At 30.1% G+C, this 24,063-nt stretch overlaps 1 protein-coding gene across 1 annotated transcript in view; it reads right to left on the reverse strand.

Annotated features, from left to right (window-relative positions):
- Nucleotides 1–1,164: 1,164 nt before the first annotated feature.
- The window catches only part of LOC145297648 (T-complex protein 1 subunit epsilon-like), a 39,874-nt gene continuing 16,975 nt past the window's right edge, over nt 1,165–24,063 (reverse strand). The window contains exons 4-10 of the mRNA XM_080143785.1: nt 13,702–13,894; nt 11,604–11,753; nt 10,800–10,919; nt 10,245–10,430; nt 9,920–10,057; nt 3,103–3,283; nt 1,165–1,703 (exon numbers count right to left, since the gene is read on the reverse strand). Coding sequence (XP_079999911.1) covers nt 1,579–1,703; nt 3,103–3,283; nt 9,920–10,057; nt 10,245–10,430; nt 10,800–10,919; nt 11,604–11,753; nt 13,702–13,894 — 1,093 coding nt within the window. The 3' untranslated portion in view covers nt 1,165–1,578. The remainder of the gene's footprint in view (nt 1,704–3,102; nt 3,284–9,919; nt 10,058–10,244; nt 10,431–10,799; nt 10,920–11,603; nt 11,754–13,701; nt 13,895–24,063) is intronic.

The following is a 24,063-nucleotide window of genomic DNA, read 5'->3' on the forward strand; positions in this document are numbered from 1 at the left end:
TTATATGATTTAACACATTTTACAAGGAATAAAAATAATTCTAATTTTGTTCAAGTGGAATGGTTAGCTTTTTGCAATAAATTTTAGTGTCAAAAATAATAGAAAAAGAAAAAAAAAATTTTTTTTTTTGTACTTTTGGACTATTTACAAAAAAAAAAAAAAAAAAAGTATATACTACAGGTTTTGCTTTTTTCTACTGCACTCACGGAAACAATGTATTTGCTTATGCATCTAGAAATAAAGGAAACCAAATTCCTTTGAACTATTGTTATGACATACAGATTAAAAATATATTTTAACTACTTTTAACTAGGCAAAGCGTATAAAAATTACAGATTTCTAAAATATAACAAAGCATTGTTACTGCATTAACAGTGCGACATCAACCAACTTCGAATGGCAGCATCATTCTAACAAGCCAGGCTGATGAATGCTATAGAGATTATATGTCTAAACAATTGAGGCCGACATGTACATCAGAAAAGACATGGGTCAAATAAATTGTTTACACTGGCGATATGTTGATGAATACAACCAATGACTGTTCTTCGTTTCCCTTTCTTTTGATTATGTATTCTTGATCTTTTTTCTCTTTATTAAAAGGTTGCGAGAGAAAACACAGCAGTTTTTTTTTTTTTCGTACAAGGTGGTTGCATGTGAAAATAACTCACAGACAATATAAATTTTCATACTTTTCAGAAAACAAAGATTTTTTTTTTTCTTTTTAAATATAAGACATTTGTTTGCTTTCTTTATAAAATGTTTCCTGAACCAATTATATTCACTTTTAACTCTTGGTATCATAGCCAAGTTCTCCCTGTACTATAATAGTATAAGCAAGTTAAAACTTTTGGACAACCTAAATAAGTTAATTTCATGAATATATTTTCTCCATATTTCAGTTCTCATTCGTCCCCATTGTCTTGCACCTTTTGCACATAAACTAGTTATTTCTCAACCTACCTGTAACTTCATTGTACTTCTAATTTCCAAAACAAACGGGGAACTTTCTCCACATTAAAATGACTGATTATCACTTTGAACTTGGTAACATTTACTCCTGGACAGTTACTGTCTATGATATTTCATGTTTTTAACTTAACAGACTAAATTGCACAGTGTTGACGCCACCCTCTCCCCAAAAAAGGAAGGAAAGCAAAAACAGTTGATGTATTGTCATTTATTTTTTGGTTGTGAAGATGTAGAAATTAAATTATTACACAAAAATATCTGAAATGATCTCAATTCAGACATGTAAATGGAAAAAAGCTCTTCGGTTAACAATTCCAGAAATAATGTTATATGAAAGAAAAATGATCCACTGCAGAGAGGGATAATAAAACATTATTTCTAATCATACAAACATCATCTGAAGAGAAGTCCACTTGTTACAAAGAATCGAGTAAATAAAGTGATATTGTTCAATAAAGTGAGACAATCACTTACATTTTAACCGACTCGCGATGCTGCCAGAAGTGCATCGCATAACATGATGGTTGGTGACACTTGACAAAGAAGCCATAAAAAACGACACATAGCATGGCTAATAAAATCGTGAATGAAGTTAAGTGGGGTAGGTTAATATTGTTCACCAGGTGCGCGGATATCATCAATTTTTAAGATCATACGAACTAATTGAGTAGCCAGCATAATTTGTTGTTTCTTTGCTGTCAGAGTTTCTAGCACATGTTGTTCCTTCATATCTGAAAAGCGCAAAAAAATTAAAAATAGAAAAATGGAAAATAAGAGGACCCAGTCATTAATCAAATTATTTTTAAGGTAACAAATAGAAGAGCTTACAAAGCCACTTAAAAAGATGTGTAACCTATTCATCTAGATGTGAAATTAAAAAACAGAAAATTTGGTATTTAAACAAATGAAACTTAACATTTTTATTTAGATGAACTACTTTTCATGTAACTAAAATTGTAAAAATAAGAGAAAATAGATTTTATAATTGCCATTTTTAATAACTAGTAATTAAAAATTATTGAATAAAAAGGAATTACAAATCAACAGGATCAAAGGAAAAGTAGTGAAAATATTTATTTAAAAAGGAAATAACCAATACAATTGTCTTTATCCAAGAAATTTAAAGTTTTAATTAAACTTAAAACCAAATGAATTTTAAATTGTATGAATAACATTTTTTTACATGTTGAATAGATAAGAAACTGTTTCACTGAGTAATTTCTTGTTTCTATTATATTCATGGTGTTGTAGATTTTCAGTACAGATGATTTTGTACATTTTTTAACTCCTTTACCTGACCTAAAAAAATGTTATGGTAGGTAAGTAGGAAGGATCAAACCCGGAGTCATGAGTAAAAGTAGGAAAATAAAGTGTGAAAAAAACAAAAAAAAAAAAAAAACAAACAAAAAAACATCTGCAACGTTAACAGTTCGGCCACCAAGAAAAGTCCATTCCAGTTGTTTAGGGAAAAAAAAAAAAAAAAAAAAAAAAAAAACGACTACGGTAGGTCGGCGTGAACGTGAAAATATAATGTGAATTGTCCAGCATGCTAACCACTACGCCACAGAGCACTGCAGCTTAGTTTAGTGATCTTAAATAACTTCACATGAAAGAACTACGAAGCCAAACCGGTGTTCTCTTCTCAACTGTTCTTTGTGAACGATCCCCAAACGGTGTTAAGTGGTGGCAGAGGGAGGAGGAATTTATTAGAGAAAATATTTTACCACTTCCATTGATCTTAACCGATTTTGGCCGTGACTTCTCAGCAGAAAAAGTATAGAAATCTAAGATTATCGAGGAATTTGAGAAATAATAAGCCTATAACACACCTCAGATGTTGTTCTGCCGTTTGTGCATATTATATTTGCATGAAATATCTTGATTTTTAATCCTATTAATGTCAAAATCAGACGGGGAAAAAACGAGTTCATTTTATTTATATAGAGATAAAATTTTCCTTGACATTTTTTTTGTTTTCAAATAATTTTTAATTTACTTACGAAAAGCCTACTAAGATGTGATAACAAGTTTCCTATTTTTTTAAATATAAATATTATAGGAACAAGAACATAAACAGAAATAATAATTAAAAACAAAATATATATCAATGTGCTTTTTTCTAAAACTTACCACTAGTTCCTTTATTGAGACAATCAATTCCAAGTTTTGGATTGTTTTCTTTCAATTGCCTAGATTTGATTTCTGATAATGTTTGAATGGGTTCCAAACCACTATTTTCAGCAAGAGCCAAAGGAATGGATTCCAAGGCATTTGAAAATGACCTCATAGCATACTGTTCCAAAGTAGATATCTACAAATAGGAAAAGATCAAAGTAAATAAGTAAAAATTCAGCATAAAAAAACAACAAAAAAAAAACAAAAAAAAAAAAACAAAAAAAACAAACTATGACTTAAAAAAGTCAAAAATACCAAATAATGAAAAAAAAAAAAAAATTAAAAAAAGAATTCAACCCTAATAAATTATTCAGATTTATTTATTATTTTTTTTTACAATGATTATTGAATAATAGTTGAACATTTAGATATGACTGAAGAAAGCAACAGAACATTTTGAGAAACAAAAATGGAATTTAGTAAATAGCCAAATTAAGGACCTTTTGATTTTGAAAGTTGAAAAACAATTGTCATTCTTTATATTTCCTGTATGCCATTAATCTATTGGTTTATGAAGGATTACTAGGGCTAGCACAACAGCATATTCTTTTCATTGTTTTGACTCTTGAGTGTGTACCCGTTGATATCTCATGCTTTTATAAGACGTGGTACTCGATTTTTTGTAAAGTTTGTTAATTTTCCTTAAGGAAAAAGGATCACAAACAGACACACACACATATATATATATATATATATATATATATATATATATATATATAAATATAAATAAATAAATAAAACGAAAACAAAGCGAAGTTATAACCCTGTTTAAATCTTATAAAAACAAACAATGTTAAAACAATTTAAAAAAATGAACGTGATGCAATACGAACAGTCCGGCGGTGCCCGTGTGTTTGAAAAAAAAAAAAAAAAAAAGAAAGAAAAAAAAAAAAGAAAGAAAAAAAAAAGCGATGAATTAACTAAAAAGTGAATTAGGTCAAATATCAATTCCGCAGTGAAATTTGTTTTGGTTTAGTTTCAGTAGTCACACCACACTCGAATTCTAAATGAATGTTTTTGTTTTCTCGAATTCTAAATGAATTTAATTGTTTTAATTTAAGTGTAATGCAAGTGAATTCACGATATCGTTGCCTTGTAATATTTGTGTAAAAATAAATGTTTAGTAGAAAGCACTAATAAATAAAGGTCATAATTAGATTTCACGGTTAGAGTTGTTAAAACCGGAAGTAAAATCCGGTTAGTCTCGCAGATTGCATCCAAAAAGAAAATAGTAATCGCGTTTTCATTTTTTTTTTTTTTAATTTTTTGAAAATTTCTATTTTATTATGGGAAAAACAGAAAGCATAAATCAGGAAAAAAAGATTTAAAAAAACAAACAAACAAAAAAAACAACAACAAAAAAAAAACAAACAAAACGGCATAAGTAACCTTGTACGATTCCAAACCGGTGGGTTTCCTCGTACAGTTCATTGTGAATGCATCCGCTGCGGTGCAAATGGGGAGAGGGGAAAGGAGGAATCTAATAGAGAGAAAAGATGTTGCAACTTCCATTGAATCTAACCGATTTTGGCAGTGAACTCTCACTGGAAAAAATATAGGAATGTACTATTGTCGAGAAACTGTAGAGGTAATAGGCCTATAGCAAACCTCAGATAATGTGCTACAGTCTGTACGCATTACATTTGCAATTTGCATGTACATGTAATGTCTTGATTTTTAATCCTATTAAGGTCAAAGTCGGAGCCCGGCGTTGCCTGGGTGTTTGGATGTGTATGTTGAGAAAAAAAAAAAAAAAAAAAAGTGGTAGTAAGAAGGCAGGCTCAAACCCATACCGCGAAGGAGGAAAAGAATGGAAAAAAAGCCTGACGTCTTTGCTGTTACGACCACCGCCTAACCGGAAGTGACGTAGGTTTAAATTAAGGCTAGACAATCAAAAGGAGAGGATGACTTTCAAAAATATCGGCGAGAAAAGCGACCTCCCCCCTGTTGAAAAGTGCCCAGTTGAAGGTGAAGATAATGTTTTTAGCCAATTTTTTGATATTTGTCGTCTGAAAAGTCGAACTTCAAAACCATACTAGTGATCTTGGTAAAATCCGTTGCCTCTGTCGAAAGTTTTAGGTAGACATTCAAACATACATACATTTATATATTGGTAACTAAAAATTTTCGACCCAAACCAATTAAAAAGCTTGCCCTCTCTCTGAATACTCTTTATGTAAAATTTCAAATGTTTAGACCAGAAATTGTCTGAGTAATTTGGTAGCGACCGCAGAGGTCAAATTCTTCAACTTTGACCCTTATTATGACCCTTTAACATTTATTTGGGGCTCAAATCAATTTATTAAGTTAGATCCATGTCTAAGGAACCTATATCTAAAATTTCAAGTGTTTAGACCCAAAATTGGCAGAGGAGTTTGGTAGAGTTCTCAAAGGTCAAATCGTTGAACTTTGACCCCTTAACAGCCAAATTTCTAGCCGAAAACCGATCAAAGATTTTTTCCAAATCTCAGCCAGTACCCTGTATATCAAATTTTGAGTCTGTAGACTTAAAATTGAGAGTTATTGCGTAAGGAAATGTACACACAGATACAGACACGTTCACTTTTATAGATCTATAAAAAAAACAAAAAACAAAAACAAAACTACTTTTGTGCTACCAAATGTTTGGATTCTTGTAATAGACATATACGAGAAAAAGTTTCACCTAAAATAACTCACAAATAGGAATTTTCACCTTTACGAATTTCTTTTTAAAATTTTAACTCATTCTTATTACAAGAATGGTTTAGTCTGAAGTTCTATTGTTAGATTACACAAATTTATGAAAAGAAAAAAAAATAAAAGGGAAGGATCCATTTGCATTACATAAATAAATCACCTATGATTTGTTGAATCTGTATTATTAAATATTTAATTTAACATTAGTTGATAATCATCTATTAACAAGGATTACAAAGAGATACATTGTGACTTATTTGTATCATTTATTTCTCTTGCAGGTTTTAATGTTCAGAAAATATTTTCTAAAACAAAGCAATAAGTGTCTTTTCAGTACAAATATGAATTCCCATAACGAAAAGAGAATTGGAAGAATTTGATCTTATATAGAATACAATCCTTACAGTCACAAGATATTCAGAAGAGAATTCTACAAGATAGTTTAAGTTAATGGATTTCAAAAGCAGTCAAAATAGATCAGAAAATCAAATCATAATCAAAAGATTTCAGGTGAAACACGGATAAAAACATCATCTCTAGAGACTGCCGTTTTGAAAAAAGAAAAAAAACATTTTATAATTAATGTAATATGCAGATCAATGTTAAAGTTCTGTTTAAACTCTTAGTAAGTTTTTGGAGTTATATGAAACTAAAGCCATAGTAATTGGATAAGTAGATTTTATTTTGACCAAAGAGAATATAATATGGAGTGTATTGGATATCCATTAAAAGGAAAGACCTAAAATTTCAAAACAAAAATTTTAGGTTTAAAAAAAAAAAAAAAAAAAAAAAAAAAACTACACAAGGTCTTCATTCACTAAGAAACTACAAGATTAAAGACCATAACTTTACAAAAATTAACAAAAAAAAAAAACAAACACTATTTATAACCTCTATAACGCCCAATCAATGCTGAGCACATCTTCAGACACCCCACCCCCAAAGAGCACAAAATAGTACATTACAAAAAGGTGTAATATATATATATATATATATATATATATATATATATGGTGTTATAAAGCCGGTAAATGAAGAGCTTAAAATTCCTCAATTATGAACAGCAGGTTTTTCTACTAGTATATATTTCTTAAGTTAAACTGGAGTTATTTAAATATTTTATGAGATTCTGTAGATTAAATACTTATAAATTTTTTTTAGTTGAAATGAAGGTAAAATCATTCCACAGCAACCATGTTCTAAAATTCAAAACATTTAAAAAAAAAAAACAATTATATACTGAATGTCTCTTTCCAAAACAAACACAAGATGAACTCCAGTGATGAGATGAGTATTGGAAAGAGGATTTGATTTTGCATGGATTCTGATCCTTACAGACATGTGATAGTCAGAAGGGAATTCCGTACCATGCTAAACAAACATTTAAGGAATTTTGCTTATTAAGCCTAAAATCCAAATGTAGCATCTATTTGGTCTCGGGAGGTCAGCAGTACAAGTCTTGTTTCCTCTTTTTCTGAGGAATATGGCAGGGATAAGTAACTATTGCTAGTCCCTAAGATGGCCTCATTTGTCGGGGAATGTCAAAAAGACTATACAGGTATTTAAGAGTGCCAGTTTATGGAAAACTGGATTTTCTTGGATTAACAAGCCAACCTTGTGTCATATGGGAATGTAGGTATATAATAGAGCAGATGAAAAAATATATAGTTAAAGAATTTCAGTAGGCAAAAAAAAAAAAAAAAAAAAAAAAAAAAAAATTTCTATAGCAAGTGCACTAAAGATAAAAAAAGAAAAAAAAAAAAAAATTGTATATTGAATGTCTCTTTCCAAAACAAACACAAGATGAATTCCAGTGATGAGATGAGTATTGGAAAGAGGATTTGATTTTGCATGGATTCTGATCCTTACAGACATGTGATATTCAGAAGGAAATTCCGTACCATGCTAAACAAACTTTTAAGGAATTTGTTTATTAAGCTTATAATCGAAATGTAGCATCTATTTGGTCTCGTCTCCTCCTTTTCTGAGGAATAAGGCAGATGTGAGTAACTTTATTGCTAGTCCCTAAGATGGCCTCATTTGTCAGGGAATGTTGAAAAGACTAAAGGTATTTAAGAGTGCCAGTTTATGGAGAACTGGATTTTCTTGCATTAACAAACCAACCTTGTGTCATATGGGAATGCAAGTATATAATAGATCAGATGAAAAAATATATAAAGAATTTCAGTTGCAAAAACAATCAATTTCTACAGCAAGTGCACTAGAAGATTAGAAAAAATAAAAATGTAAAAAATTGTATATTGAATGTTTCTTTCCAAAACAAACACAAGATGGATTCCAGTGATGAGATGAGTATTGGAAAGAGGATTTGATTTTGCATGGATTCTGATCCTTACAGACATGTGATATTCAGAAGGGAATTCCGTACCATGCTGAACGAAAGAAAAAGCTGCAAATTGAATTTTATCTTTCTGAAGAGAATTTGTTTTAAAACGCTACCCCCCCCCCCACCTAATCTCCTTAAATCTATTTATCAGAATAGTGATCATATTGACTCACGGCAAACCATTTATAAATTAAGTGATAATTATATTTTACTAGACATGCTAGCATAAAGTGTTAAAAATAGTTCTAGCCTTTGGGGAATAGAAGACAAATAACAATTCAACTAAAATTTACTTTTAAAATAAGCATCAAAAATACATACAGACCAATTGGAAATGAATTCCTAATCACTTGTATTTTATTATTGAAATATAATTCTTACAAGAAATGAAAAGCGTGTATTACATGGAGTTTTATTTTAGAATTCAATATGGATGCTAGCATTTGCCGCCAGTTTCTCAAGGTGACTAAGAATTACATCAACCAATTTTACAAGTAATTTTTTCTTTATTAATGAGTCACCACTTAGGACAAAGAAAAGAAAAAAGCCTCAAAGATAAGGATTAAAATAAGGACAGATCGACAGCTAAATGATGAATACTATGAGAGGATTGAAAATCTATACATCTACTCAGAACAGCTAACCTCAAAAGATATTTTCTCCCTGGGTAAAATTATTGCTCATGGAATCTGAGTACTAAAGGACAAAAGTTTGATCTTGCATGGAATCTGAACCTTACAAATGTGTGATATTCAGAAGAGAATTTTGAATGATGCTAAATGAAGTTATTAAAAAAAAGCTACAAACTATTTTATTTTTCTAAAGAGAGGTACATATTACACAACATGGACTCCCATAATGAAGACGAATTTGATCTCGTATAGAATACAATCCTTATAAACACGAGATATTCAGAAGAGAATTCTACAAGATAGTTGAAGTTAATGGATTTCAAAAGCAGTCAAAATAGATCAGAAAATCAAATCATAATCAAATGATTTCAGGTGAAACACGGATAAAAACATCATCTCTAGAGACTGCTGTTTTGAAAAAAAAAAAAAAAAAAAAAGTGATAAAATATTTTTTTATTGCTGTAATATGCAAAATATATTATAGATATAATGTAATTTTGTGTGTTCAAATTCTTGCTAAGATTTGAGATAGACCCCCCCCCCCAAAAAAAAAACTATATGACATTAAAGTCACAGTATGTCTATTTCATTCCGATCAAATGTATAATATGATAGGTTTTTGTGTTTGTAATAGCTATCCATAAAGAGTAAAGACTTATAGAAATTCAAATCAGAAATAGGTTTGGAGTTAGTAAGCATATACAGGGTTGTCTTCACACACACCAGACATTTTATGTATTTTCAAATATAGACGGCTTTTCTAAACTGAAATCATCTTTTTGAAAGCCTTGAAATAAGATGAACTGTCAATATGCAAGTAATGATTGCAACTTCTTTAGAAAAGTCAAGGTTGTAATGTCCTACTGCAGGCATGCAAATGACCCAGAAACAAGTTTTGCTTCTGTTTGTACATGGAAATGTTATTCTTTTCAAATTGAAAACAATTTAGAAATTTTTTTAGTGTAGTGATAAAAAAAAAAAAAAAAAAAAAAAAAAAAAAAAAAAAAAAAAAAAAAAAACATTTGTTAAAAACAATCTGAATGAATCCATTTTATCCAATTCCAATATGAGATCAACTTGTTTATAAATATAAAAAAATCTGATCTTTTCCTACCTTGTCAGCCACTTTCTCTACTGCCAATGAGCAAGCTATTTCTGGAGCACCACCTCCATAAACTATTCTGTTATCTTTTAAGATATTACGGATGACACACAATGCATCATGAAGACTTCGCTTTGCTTCATCTATGATCTGGAATAAAAATTGAAGACAAATAAGAATTTGTAATTTCAATAATTAAAATCAAATGTCAATTTAAAATATTTCATGTGAATTGCATCTGAAAAAGTTTTTTTTTTTTTTTTTATAAAATTGACAATAAATATGGAGATTTTATACAAAAATAAAATATAAAACAAACAAAACCAGGGCATCATACCATTCTATTTCCACCTCTAATGAAGATGGTGACAGCCTTTGAATTCTGACATTCTTCAATCACCAGCATACGGTCTTTAGTTGTTCCAAAACTTAATTCTCTCACATTTCCTGCTTTTCCTAGTTTATCAGCTGTCAGTTCAGAAAAACGAGGGACGATACGGCCACCTGTTGCAATAGCAATAAGCTGAAAGAAAATATTTTTAAAACTAAAATCAATTGACAAATTAGCAAATGATCAAATCAAGTTAAAATAAGTAATATGGAGATTTAATAGTAAATTTAACAAGAACATGTTTGAATATTCATTTACAAGTTAGTGAAAAATGTCTTATAATTTCAGTAATTGCCAAAGTAAGCGGTCTCGGGAGCATTTTAGTGAGTGGGTAGGTAATACATACAAAGATACAATAATTTATTCATCTTAATTACATTTTTCTGTACCTACGATTTGTGACCGATTGAATCATCAGGACGGAGGAGAGGTCCAAGCACTCCCATCAAAATCTTTTGTTACACATAAAAAAAAAAAAATCAAAAAAAAAAAAAAACGTACCTCAATTTCTGGTCCTCCAACCCAACGGACAGCAGGGAGTTCTTTTTGCAGTAATAAATGGTTTGCTTCATCATCAAAACCCCACTGACAAATAGCAAGATTACAGCCAGTGCTTTTAACCTGATACAAAGATTTTCAATATGTTAGAAAATATGAATCGAAATAAATGAAAAACTGATACAAACACACAATTAACATTTCTTTTATGTAACATTTAATAAACATTTAAATATAGTGCTTCTGCTCAAGACTTGGCTGGTTTACATATCAATCCCATTACTCATGCATGGACGGATATGCTATTTCTTAATTAAAATTGCAAGAAATTTGTTTTGAATCAAATATTCACATAGGCTCCTTCATTTTAAGCAGGATACAAAAGTTGGTGGTAAGGGAGACAACATTTATTCATGGAAATCAGACACAAAGTTACAAGCTAACCAAATAAGCCGTTAAACCTTTTTCATCTCTTCGGCACTATAGCTGAATCTCATATTTCTGTCTGTTTCCAAGAAAAAGTAGAATGGACAATGAGCCAATCTGGCTGAAATTTTGTATGAAACTTAATAGCAAACTAAGCCTTATGGTATCGGTTTAATGTACGATTAGAAAATAGATGAATATTAAATGCAAAAATGGGTACAAATTTAACCATATTCAGTCACCAATTTGGCATAAAAATGTTTCAAGTCCAGTATAATATTAAAGTAGCAGTGACAATGAGGTCTAGGTGTATAAGATTAATCTTTATACAAATTAAAATTTCTTACATTGGTAAAACGGAAAGAAGTGTGTAAAACTGACCTGATCAACCATTTCTTCAAATTTTTCCATTTCATAAGCTCTTAATTTCTTATAATCTTCCACTGATGTAATATCCAACTTATGCTTGGTCTTTGGCTTAGGAGGTTCAAATGGACATGTCAGGATGCCAATCTTAGCATCCTTAACAACCTGAAAGATGATAAAATATACACATTGTTTTATTAGATTCTTGAAACATCAGGAGTAGGTTTAATTACAACCGAAAAGAACTAAAAGCAGATTTGATTTAAAAGTAGAATAAAGTTTAGTTCTTTTGTGGCATATCATTTTTCAAATCCCAAGAGATTTCCCTCTTTAGACATATTGCATCCATTTAATTTTCAGACATTTCTTTCATATTTGCATTGCAAAATTTTTACCATCTAAAGGCTTAATCAAAGCATACTTTATCATAGAGACAGTTTGGTCCATTGGTTGTTCATTAGTGTTGTGAGTTAAGGATGAAAATTTTCTTTAGATCCTTCTCCTAGGAGGCAAGTGCATTCATGAAGAAATTACCAATTTTTATGTTAAACTATATTTAATTCTATATTATTTCATTTTTTTAATTGGAGTCCTTTGAGATAAGTAATTTTTGTATATTTATTTGCAGATTATCCTCATCTTTGTTTCACCACGTGGTGAAAAAACAACTATGAAGATGAGGATAAAAGTCTGCAAATAAATTTTATTCATCTTAACTAGCTAATTTCTTAAGTGATGTAGATGGAACCACTTAACAGGTCTAAACATCCTTATCTATTTGGGTCATAAATTAATGTCTAGTTAAATATTCTTATTACAATCTATTATATAATCAAGTTAATCACTTCTCTACCCCATGTGGAGGTGAGAGAACTGAACACTCATTCTGTTCTTAAGATTTATCCACACTTAATTTTAAAAATATATTACTGCCAACAGAAGCCATACAAGAGAATTGCATTAATACCAAGTTAAATAAGAGGAGAAAAGGGGATTAAGTTTTTTTGCTTTGTTTTTAAATGTTTTTATAAATGTTTTTTAGATTTGAACATCCATTTGAGCAGATATTAAACTCTTCACATCAATCTCATACACATTGTCAGCAATTACGAGAAATGATGAAATGATCAAAAGTTAAATATTCAGTATACAGGTAGAGAAGAGGAAGGAAAGAAATTTGTTAAACTTTAGGAAAAAATATTCTATTTGAAATTAGCTGAGTTTCCTAAATCTTCTGTAACTTAATGCCAAGTTATAAGAATCCTAGATAGGTTGAGAAGAGCAATTCTTGCGCACAACTTAGAATTATCTCCTTTCATCTGGATTATTTCTAAAATCAAGGTATAGTATTAATTTAACTTTTATCCCTTATTTAAATAACATGAGGGATTTTTTCCCTCATGTTATTTAAATAAGGGGAAAAGACAATTCTCTTGTCTCTTATTTGGTGGGCATTAATGATAATGCATAGTTCTTTATAAAATAGAGAACTCAGTCATTGAAAGAATTCATTTTATGAAAAAGAAAATTAGTTTTTAACTTAAAACCAGCTTCATTAACAGTGAATAAAAACATAAGGATGACTAATATTCTTTAATTTGTAAACCAAACATATTCAGATATTAATTTTAGTACATGAGAATGCTTCAAGTTCCATTAAAAAAAAAAAAAAAAAATTTTTTTCACATTTTATGGTCAGTATTTCCCATTTAAAATTTTTTGCCATTTGCTTTTGTATATTTCTTTGTAAATAAAAGATTGTATTTCTAACATGTTGGTTATTGCAATTACTTAGATATACTTATTGGTTGTTCTCTTGACTCAAAAGAATAACATGATAGGAATTTCTAACAGGAATATTATAATCATTAAATTTTGAACTGTTATTCTCATTGCAGTTATATTTTAATTCAATGTCTCCATTCAATACAAACACAAGATTAAATCTAGTGATGAAATATGTAGTGAAAGGATTTAATTTTGCATGGAATCTGATCCTTACAATCATGTCCTGTCAGAAGGGAATTCCGTACCATGCATAGAGTTTCAATACCAAAGATAATGAACATTTCTTAAATTGAAATTAATATATATTACTTATTTTAAATCTTACCTTAGGCATTTGTGGATGACTCATGTCTTTGTCAACAATGACACCCTTGACCAAAATTGTATCTTCCAGTTTGCCACCGACTTTACCATCAACTTTGATCAATTCAAAATTGATATCTTTTCTTTCCAAATCAGCAACTGAAAGAACAGCTTCAACAGCAATTTCAGCCATTTGCTTGTGGCATTTATTAATACTGAAAACAAGAAAAAGAATTTTTCTTTTTAGAAAAGTGCTAAAAAACAGACTGAATGTAACCAGAATAAAAAAATTCAAAAATTCAATCCTGGCAAATAAATTCCAACATATGAAAAGATAATTTGGTAAAAATTATTTGAACAATCTAGATTGGAACGAAATACTGATTACAGTACAAACCATGTTCATTAGTCAATGCCAATAGCAAAATAGTCTGAAAGAAATCAAGTGTTTTTTCCCCAATGCAACCATAAGATCATTTAAACACACATCAGAAGGGAATTCAGTACCGTGTTTAAAAAAGAAAGAAAAAGAAATTTAAAAGAAGCAGCTTATCAAGTGTAAGATGAAGTATAATATCTGGTATCAGAGAATCATCCTCTCAAGCATTACCTTCTCCTTTTTCAGTCGTAAAAGTCAATGTGACTATATAGATATTTTGTTCATATTAAGAGTGCTGGTTTACAGAGATCTGGATTTTGCTCATATTAAAAACTGACCTTATGTCTAACTTTAATAAGAAATATAGCTAGTGATTGGATTGGATTTTTGTACCTCCTCCCTTGAATTAAACTTGAAACCCATTTTCCAAAACATAGTATATACAATGGCTTAGCACAAAGCCATCTATTGAGATGTAACAATGTGACATTCTAAACGCAATTCACAATGTAAATTATAGAAGGCTACTATCAAAGTGTTTACAAAAACATAGCTGAAGAGCAATTTAAGGTCAAGGATTATAAGTCAGCAGTCAAATAGATCAGAAAATCAAGTAATAATCAAATGATATCAGGTGAAACACGGATTGAAAACATCATCTCTATAGACTGCTCTTTAGTTAAAATCATTTCGGTGGTGTACAAGTTTTAAATTGGCATAGTTTGCAAATTAATTTTTTTTTCTTTTTAATTAAAAAATGAAGCCAGGGATGGCTTCTGTTGCCAGGTTCGATTATCGACTAGTGTTAATTGTGACATCCTGCACTGATGATTCCTAAAAGGATGAAACACTAGTGTCTGTAGGTATTTAATTATTATAATGTGTGTGATGTTTATTCCATAAGCTTTTTTTTCTGAAATGTGTATTGGATATTCTCATGAAGCATTAACATATTAGACCAATTTAAAAATAAATGTTAAAATGCTAATGGATTTTCTTCTAAATAGAAAAGTAACTCCCCACATTGAAATCTTTAAACGAGAGATTTTGCAAGACACTAATGGGTCAAGTTTACATGGTTATATGAAAAGTTCAGTATAAATAGTAATGTTCTAAAGACCAGAAACAAAAATTTAAAAGAAATATTAAATGTTTCTTTCCAACACGAACATAAGATAAACCCTAGTGAAGAAACAATTAAGATTTGATCTTGCATATAATCTGATTCTTATAGGCATGTTATGCCTGCCAAAGAAACTCAATTAACTAAGATATTTCCACAAACTATATTTTAGTTAACATACATGGTATACAAATTTGTTTTCATGAATTCTGCAAAATAGCATAAAGTACTGACTTTATGAATTAATAAAGAGAGTAAATTGATTTGAAAAATAGACGAAATAGATAAGTTATAATCAAATGATTTCAGGTAAAACATGAATAGAAAACATCTCTAGAGATTGCTATTTCAAATTTTCTTATATTTTTAGGAGTAGAAAATGTTTAGATTGCCATACTTGGATTTCAACTAGAATGAGAAAACAATTTTTAAATTAAAATAATTCATCAATAGTCTAAGCAAGATATTGTAAGACGAAAATAGTTAAAATAATTTTTTTTAATTTAAGCATTTTATTGTAAAATGATATAGTTCTATAATTTATCTGCATATAAATCTAAATTACAAAAATTATGTACTTTATACCACAAGTCTTTACATTAAATTACTGTGATAAATATAGCAGATATTTATAATGATAAAAGAAAACTTCAATTTTTAAAGGATACAAAAATGAGATAAAAGATACATATATATATTTTTTAAAGATGAATTGAAAAATATTCTTTATTTATTAAGAAAAGAGTTTTAAAACAAGTTAAAAAAAAATTAATATTGAACGTTTCTTTCCAATAAGATGAACTCAAATGATGAGATCAGTATTAGGATTTGATCCTGCATGGAATCTGATCCTTACAGACATGTGATATTCAGAAAGGAATTCCTTACCATGTTAAACTAATAAATTAAAAAACGATGCAGATCTGATTTTATCATTCCAAAGGGATTTTTATTTTAATGTAAGTTAATTCATCTAGGCACCCATGAAAAATTCAGAAACAGTGGCTCACTGCAAAACATTTGAAGTAGCAATTGCATTTAAGATCCTACAAGCAAAATGTGCTTAAAAATGTTTGAGCTTTTGAGGAATAAAAGACAAATAACAATTCAAATCAAAATTTACGTTTACCTACATTTAAAAATTCATATAAGAATGTACATTATTTACAAAATTTGCTTTTACCAACTATTTCTTTTAACATACATATTAACATTTGTAATTGAAATTCCAAAAAAATAGCTAATTTAAAAACTTACTTCATGAATTCAAGTCATTGACATGAAAAGCAGTCAAAATAGATCAGAAGACGAAGTTGTAATCAAATGATTTCAGGTGAAACACGGATAGGAAACATCATTTCCACTAAGACTGCTCTCTTACAAAAATTCTTATACTTTTAGGGCTATAAAATGTTTATATTGCTCTAATATAGAAATAAATTATTTAAAATTAAAATAATTTTCAAATAGGTATTTTCAGGTGAACACTTAAAGTAGTCAGTCATAAGATGAAAATAACTGGTAAGATTTTTTTAATCTTGTGAAATCTTAAATTAACTTTTCCCATTCATATCAGATTCTTAAATGCCTTCAGATAGTTTGCAACAACATAGATGATATTCACAACAGAGATGAGTTTTTATATATATATATATATATATATATATATAGGGTGACCCCCCCCCCAAAAAAAAACGAGCTAAATGGAGGCCATCTAGAATATATGCTGTAGAATAGAGAAAAAAAGGCCAAAGACCCTAGTGTTTTGATGTGATGTTTTGAATACAATAAACTAGTTATGACCAAAGTTTCATTTCATTCAGACAAAACACTAAGAAACGGGCCCTAATTAGAGTTGGGGGCCCTGTTTTTTTTTGGGGTCGCCCTGTGTGTGTGTGTGTGTATATATATATGTATATATATATATATATATATATAATCTATGATAAAGCTGAACGTCTGTATGTGTTTGTGTGTACACGAATAGGCTCCCATATGGTTTACTATTATACTAAACTGACCACATATAATGATAGAAGAGGTATGTTACCTTTTGAATAGGGGGTGGTTATTAAAATTGTAGAGTCTTCGCATGTGCCCAGTCCCCAAAGCATAAAAACTAAAAACAAAAACTTTTACAAGGGTTTTTGACAGAGATGAACATAATACTTTGATAAATGTTTCAGTTTGAACAGAGATGGTATAATAAAATTGTGGGGTCTGGAAATAGGCCACAAACTTTAACAAAGACTTGATATCTGCGCAAGTATATTTTGATAATTATGTTTCAGTTTAAAAATATGGTATAAAATTATGGGGTCTGCGTTGTGCCTGAGCTCCATAGAATGGAAATATGTTACAAAGTTTAACAAGGTTTTTTTTTTTTAATATAGACAGACATAAGAATATTGTGATAAGCGTGTTTCAGTTTGAACAGGTGTGGTTATAATAAAATTATGGGGTCTATCTGGCTTTCATAGAATGGCTTTTAATTTTTTTTTTTTTTTTTTTTTAACTAAAGAATAGTTTATAAAAAAATATGTAGTTTGTGAGTAATGTTGAAACTAGGTGACCGAAATAGGATTCCACCAATATTCAAATAATTTATGATAAAAAAATGGAAGGATTAAACTATTTAATATTATTTTCTGTATGTGTTCTTGTCCCTTTCAAGTAACTGATTTTTTTTTTTAATATCAAAGTTACTTAATGTGTTTAGTAGTGATGGGACGATGCCAAAATTTTTCCCGATTCCGATTCCGTTCAAAATTTCCGATTCCGATCCGATTCCGATTCTTGTAAAATTTATACATATTTAATTAGAGATTTTTTTTGTTTGTTTTTTCGTAAATTTTCAAATTATTACATAAACCCCTGGTTAATGTCCGCGTATATTTTATCTCAAATGTTTGCCTTGTAATTGATTAAAAATTGTAACACAACAAAACATTTATTTTGATTTTAAAACAAAGCTATATTGTACCAGTTCGTATTTACTGTATAACATGCTACTTACATGAACAGTGGAAAATATTCGAAGATTGGTAGGCAAAATAAGAAAACGATGTAAGAACAATATATTTAACAACGCCACTTAGCAAAGCCACATCTCATTGTTACGAACGAATTTCTAAATAATAATATTACTATTATGAAAACCATTTTTAACGTGAGATTGCGTGAGCTTTCTGTGCTTTCTCTCGCAGCTAAATCCCTCTTCCAAAATGAAATATTACTTTTATAGATTACGTGTTAGAACATTTTTTTAATTGGCGGAAAGAAAAGCGATCATTTAGAATTTAGAGTGTAAGATCAGTTTCGAATATAAATTTAACGTAAAATGATCATCATTTCTGGCCATCCTAATTCTTTATGGATATTAACTAAAGTGTTTCCCACTAAATTAAGTTCGGTTTGCAACGTTGTAAAACCATGTGTAATCGCTTAAAAAGTAGACACCCTATCCCCAATAAGCGCACATAATTTAAAATTGGTAACACACTACAGCTCATGTTACGTTATATTTATTTGTGAAACTGACCGTCTATTTTAAATTCCTAATCGTTTTATATTAGTGTTGTGTCGATTAATCGGAATCGGGAATCGGATAAATCGGTAATTTTGGGGGTATCGGAATCGGTATTGGAATCGGAAAAATCTGTGCCTAATTTCCGATTCCCAAATCGATTCTTTTAATATTTTTAAAAAGTTCATTTTCAATTGTTTGTACCGATTATAAATATTTCTTTCTTTTAAACTATTAGTAAAACTAAAGAAGATCTAAACTTATTTTATATGCGTAAAATAAACAAAACAAAAATTGAAACTTTGCGAAAATTCGCTAGGTAACCTTTAGAAGAATGCAGTTTATTTTCAAAGTAGCGAAAGAATTGTCTAAAATTAAAGAAATATTTTGCCCAGAAAAATAATATCAAACATTATTGCTAATTAAATGAAAAGTAGAATATAAAAGTGTTGGGTTTTGTCGGTATGTTTGCTGCTCCCTCACTCGGCAATCGGTATTGACAAATATAATAAGCCGTGCATGCATGGTCCCCCTCTATGTGAGGAGGGGGGATCGAATAAAGTGATAAAAAAAGTGATACATAACTGATAAAAAAACAATTTTGAGTGAAAAAAATTTTTTCAAAAGTTTTCAGAAAAATAAGTTCAACTTTTGCTCCACACCCAATATTAGCCCTAAAACCTCCAGGGCTTGTGACTCTGATTTTTCCCAGGGTCAGTGATACTTCCATCAGGTGTATATCAGGTATGCCCATGGTTTTGCCAAGTTTCAGAAAAATCTAATGAATGGATGAAAAGTTATTCTGAAAAATATGTCAATTTTGTCTATTTAGAGTCATTTTGAGGTATTTTTTTTTACCTCTTTTGCCCCCATGGGGGAGCTGATTACTTGTAAAAATGGACAAACAGCTATGTTTCAGGCCTTAAGACATGTAAATTTGAGTTCAGCACCATAAAAAAAACACTAAATAGAGATACATAATCACATTTTAGACAAATATGAAAAAAAGAGCCTAAAAAAGGGGTGGTTTTTAGCCCTAAAAGTTCCCGGGGGGGGGGGGGGGGGGGGGGCGCAAACCAGAGTTTTGCCAGGGTCAGCGATACTGAATTTACATTTGCAACAATTGCCTTCACATTTTGGACAAGTTTCAGTAAAATCTAATGGACGTGAAAAAAGTTATGGGGCCAAAAGTGTCATTTTTGCCATTTTGGGCATTTTTGACCCCTTGTCAGCCCTGGGGGAGCAACGAGAGTTTTCTTAAAAAAAAAACTCGATGTTGTGCACATCTACGTATTGGAGTACAACTTGTGGCAAAATTTCAGAAAAAAGTAATGGACGGTTATCCGGGAATCATCCGGACGAACGCCACTGAAAACTATAGTCCCTCTCCGATAAATCGGGGGGACCAACAAGGAATGGGCAAAATTGTGAAAAGGCTTGGCCTTTGATTTAATTTGAAATATGCTTCCAGTGTGATTTTCTTTGATTCTGCCGGTATTGTTTATGTTTATACTTAAGGATTGCTACGACGGCGCCAATGCCGTCTGAAGCCGAGGCCTCCGTGATCACGGAGGCTTCGCTGAAGCCCGCCAATCTCACTCAAAAGTTGAGTTTAAAGTATTATGGGGTAATTAACACCTTCGATGCCGTTGGTTTCGACAACAATACTTTTTCACACCCACTTGCCAAATTTCTCAAGGAGTTTAATATGAAAAGATTTCAAACGAATAGAGTTTTATTTTATTTTCTTGGAGCCACATTGTCTGACACCGTCGCATTTTTCTCGGGTTTCGGAAAAGTTAAAAATATACATGAATATCTCACAATGAATTTATCAAAATCTGGATAAAATAGATAAAGAGAAAACATTTAGAAATTTTTCAGATTGAAAAAGAAATTATATTTACATTTAAAAGTCCCCCCTCATTGAAATTCTACTTTTGGACGATATTTGTAAACCCACTAAAAACCAAATTATTTTTAGATCTAGGATGAAGCTCTAAACTGTCTTCACGTATTAAAAAAGGGTGCTTGTGCAGTTTACACTATGTTAAAAAACGAAAAATAAAAAAAAATATATATTCTACGTACTCGTTATGAAATGAAGTTCTCATAAAAAAATCACGTAATTTCATCAAATAGTTTTTATTTTATGCCATAAAAACGATTTGGGAAATTCGGAATCTTCCTAAAAAAACTGCGATAATTAGTCAAGGGAGCGTAAAACAAAAACTATTTAATGAAATTACGTGATTTTGTTATGAGAACTTCATTCTATAACGAGTACGTAGATCTATAGAGTTTAGTTTTACTAATAGTTTAAAAGAAATAAATATTTATAATCGGTACAAGCAATTGAAAATTAACTTTTGAAAAATATTCAAAGAATCGATTTTGGAATCGGAAATTATACACAAATTTTTCCGATTCCGATGCCGATTCCCCGAAAATTACCGATTTAACCGATTCCGATTCATCGGCACAACACTAGTGTTTAGTTTAACTCTTCCATTTTTTTATCATGAAGTATTAAAATATTGATCAAATCCTATTTCAGTCACCTAAATTGGTTTTGACAATACTCCCAAACAAATTATTTTACTGAAACTATGTTTCCGGGGGTGGGAAGAAGAAAGGAGGAGGAGGAGGAAAGGAATTATATTTTAGATGGCAATTCATTTATTATTTCTATTTAGTTCCTCCTCATAAGAGCAGAGTTAGACACAAGGTCAGTTTTTAATGCGAGAAAAATCCAGCTCTCCAAACACTCTGGATAGGAACAAAAAATTGCCTCAGTCTAGAAAGATTTCTTCTCCAATGTTTGAGAAAAGAAAAGGTGAAATGTACTATCAGAACAGATACTACACTTTGATCCTACCCAAAAGGCCAAGATTAAATAAATGAAAGAATTAAATAATGAGGTAGATTGAGTTTTACTTTGGCATACTCGGAGTCGATTTCATGAAGTATATAAATGAACTTTTGCCTGTTTATCTTAATTCTTGTAAAGTTTCACACCCTCATTTATCTAAGTTTGCATATTTAAAAGTAATTTGATGTTGAAAATCTAAGCCATAACATTTTCAAAAGCCAATAATTATGAACCACTAACCGTAAATATGAGTGTCAAACACCCTCTTCAAAAAAAGAAAAAAATCCTTCCTTAAAAATTCACAATTTATCTCATAAAAAACTGAATTGATTAACTGTCCTAAAACGCTAGAATGGCCCTGACATGATGAATTATTTTACATTGTGAAACTAACTCATTCTAACTGCTAAAATTGTTTGTTTTGTTTGTAAAGTTTTCAGTATTTTCACATAATTTCCCTTAACCCAAAGTTAGAGTGGCAAGCCTCCGAATCCTTTCATAATTGCACAAAGACCCTCTTAAAACTACAATCATTATAAAAAACAAAGGATTTATCTCCCATAGAAAAAAACGGTTAACTGCCCTAAAATGCTAAAATGGCCCAAAATGAATCATTTTACATAAAATTCTTAAATAATTTTTGTTTATCTTTCTATTCACCTGTAATTGCCTAAAAAGGTAGAATCATATTTTGGAGAGATGGTCAGATGGGGGGGGGGTAGACAGTGTTAATCTACAATGGCCAAGAAATATTGCAATATATTCATTTTTAAATAGTCCTAGATTTCGATTTCAGTTTCTTGTACATAAAATCAAATGAGTTCTAACTTTTTTAATTGAGGACATTAAGAAATTGCAGCATATTTATGCTTATTTACTATAGATTATTTAAAAAACTATTAATTTCTTGAGATTTTCAGTGGCATATTCTGATTCTTAGCACAAAAACACACTTATATGGCAAATTTCATTGCTTAATGTTGTGTTTTAACAAAGATATAGCATTTTTACTGAAAAACTACTTAAAAAAATGTGACAAAACACATATGGTCTTACAGAGGGGAAAATATCCAAACATGCAAGGCATAAAATAGTCATAACTTCCTTAATTTTAATCGGATTTAAAAAAATTTAAAAAGATTTTTTCTTAGCGCATCAAGCTCTTTCTATATATGCCATTCAGATATTTTAAGCCATTTAAATTTGTTCATATGTATTGCTACTTTATAGTTATTTTCATAGCAAGTGCTCATCTGAGCTCCAATATATGGTTCCCCCTGTCCTGACTTTCACAAAAAAAACACACGTCTAGCTGATACCACTATCAATAATTTCCCCACTCCTTATCTGTGCCTAAACCTAAATGTAGATTCATGAACAAAGCTTCTTTCTTAGAACTGCATGCCTGTGGAACTGTTCTGTTTTCTTGCTTTCCATCTGACTACATACAATATGGTTGTCTTAAGTCCAATGTGAACAAATTCTTGATGAAGCATACCCTTTAGGAAGCCAATTTACCATTACTACAACATGTTCCCTTCGACCACTGTACACTCATCAACCCTTATCCTCAAGTAGCCTCTGAGCCTTGATAAGTGATTACTCCTTTGTAGAAAAAAAAAAAAAAAAAATGTAAAGAGTCACAGGATGCATGGGCCTTGTGGCAATATCTACAGAAATTCACTTTGCATGGTTGATGGCCAATGTACAAAAAGATATTCTAAAAACTTTCCACTTGAAACTCAGTTTAATGAGGATGGCTATACAGAAGATCACCTGAAGATGGCAGCTTTAAAACTATAATTGGCAGGCATGAAGTTGACAATAGGTGGATTGTTCCTTACTCTTCCTTACTTTCAAAGACATGCAATGCTCACATAAATGTTTAACTTTGCAATTCTATGAAATCTATTAAATATATTTGCAAATACATAAGGGATCTGATGCAGCTACGTTTTCTTTAATTACAAAAATATATTTTATTCACATATCTTTTTATAATTTATTTTTATAAAGATGAAGCGTAGTATCACAAGATACAAATCTTTTTATAACTTATTTTTTATTAAAAAAACTTGCTATTTGCCTACTTCTCCACAAAGGCAAATTAAATACAAGTTTTTAATGTAACAAAACATTTAAACAAAATACATTTAAATAAATGGATGTTGTGCAGAAATGGTATCACACAATTTGAAAAATGTATTTTCTGAGTGTCTTTCATGCCACAGGAATTCCTTCAGATATGAATTTAAGTGAAATCTACAATCAAGCATTGATTTAATAAATCATGGCGATTCCAATAGCTTTCTATATGTGTATGGACTTGGTTGTTTGGCTTTACAAAATAACGTAAATCGTTTACAGTGTAATGGGAAAATCCCAAATCAGTCTACCGTATTATATGCTTTCTATTCATTGCTATGAATAGTCGTTCCTGGTAAAACAATGTTTTTTTTTATGTGTAAAAAGGTTTCTTTATTC

The sequence above is a fragment of the Euprymna scolopes genome, chromosome 18, assembly GCF_053919585.1.
Source record: "Euprymna scolopes isolate OS-2025 chromosome 18, ASM5391958v1, whole genome shotgun sequence".
NCBI classification, from domain to species: domain Eukaryota; kingdom Metazoa; phylum Mollusca; class Cephalopoda; order Sepiida; family Sepiolidae; genus Euprymna; species Euprymna scolopes.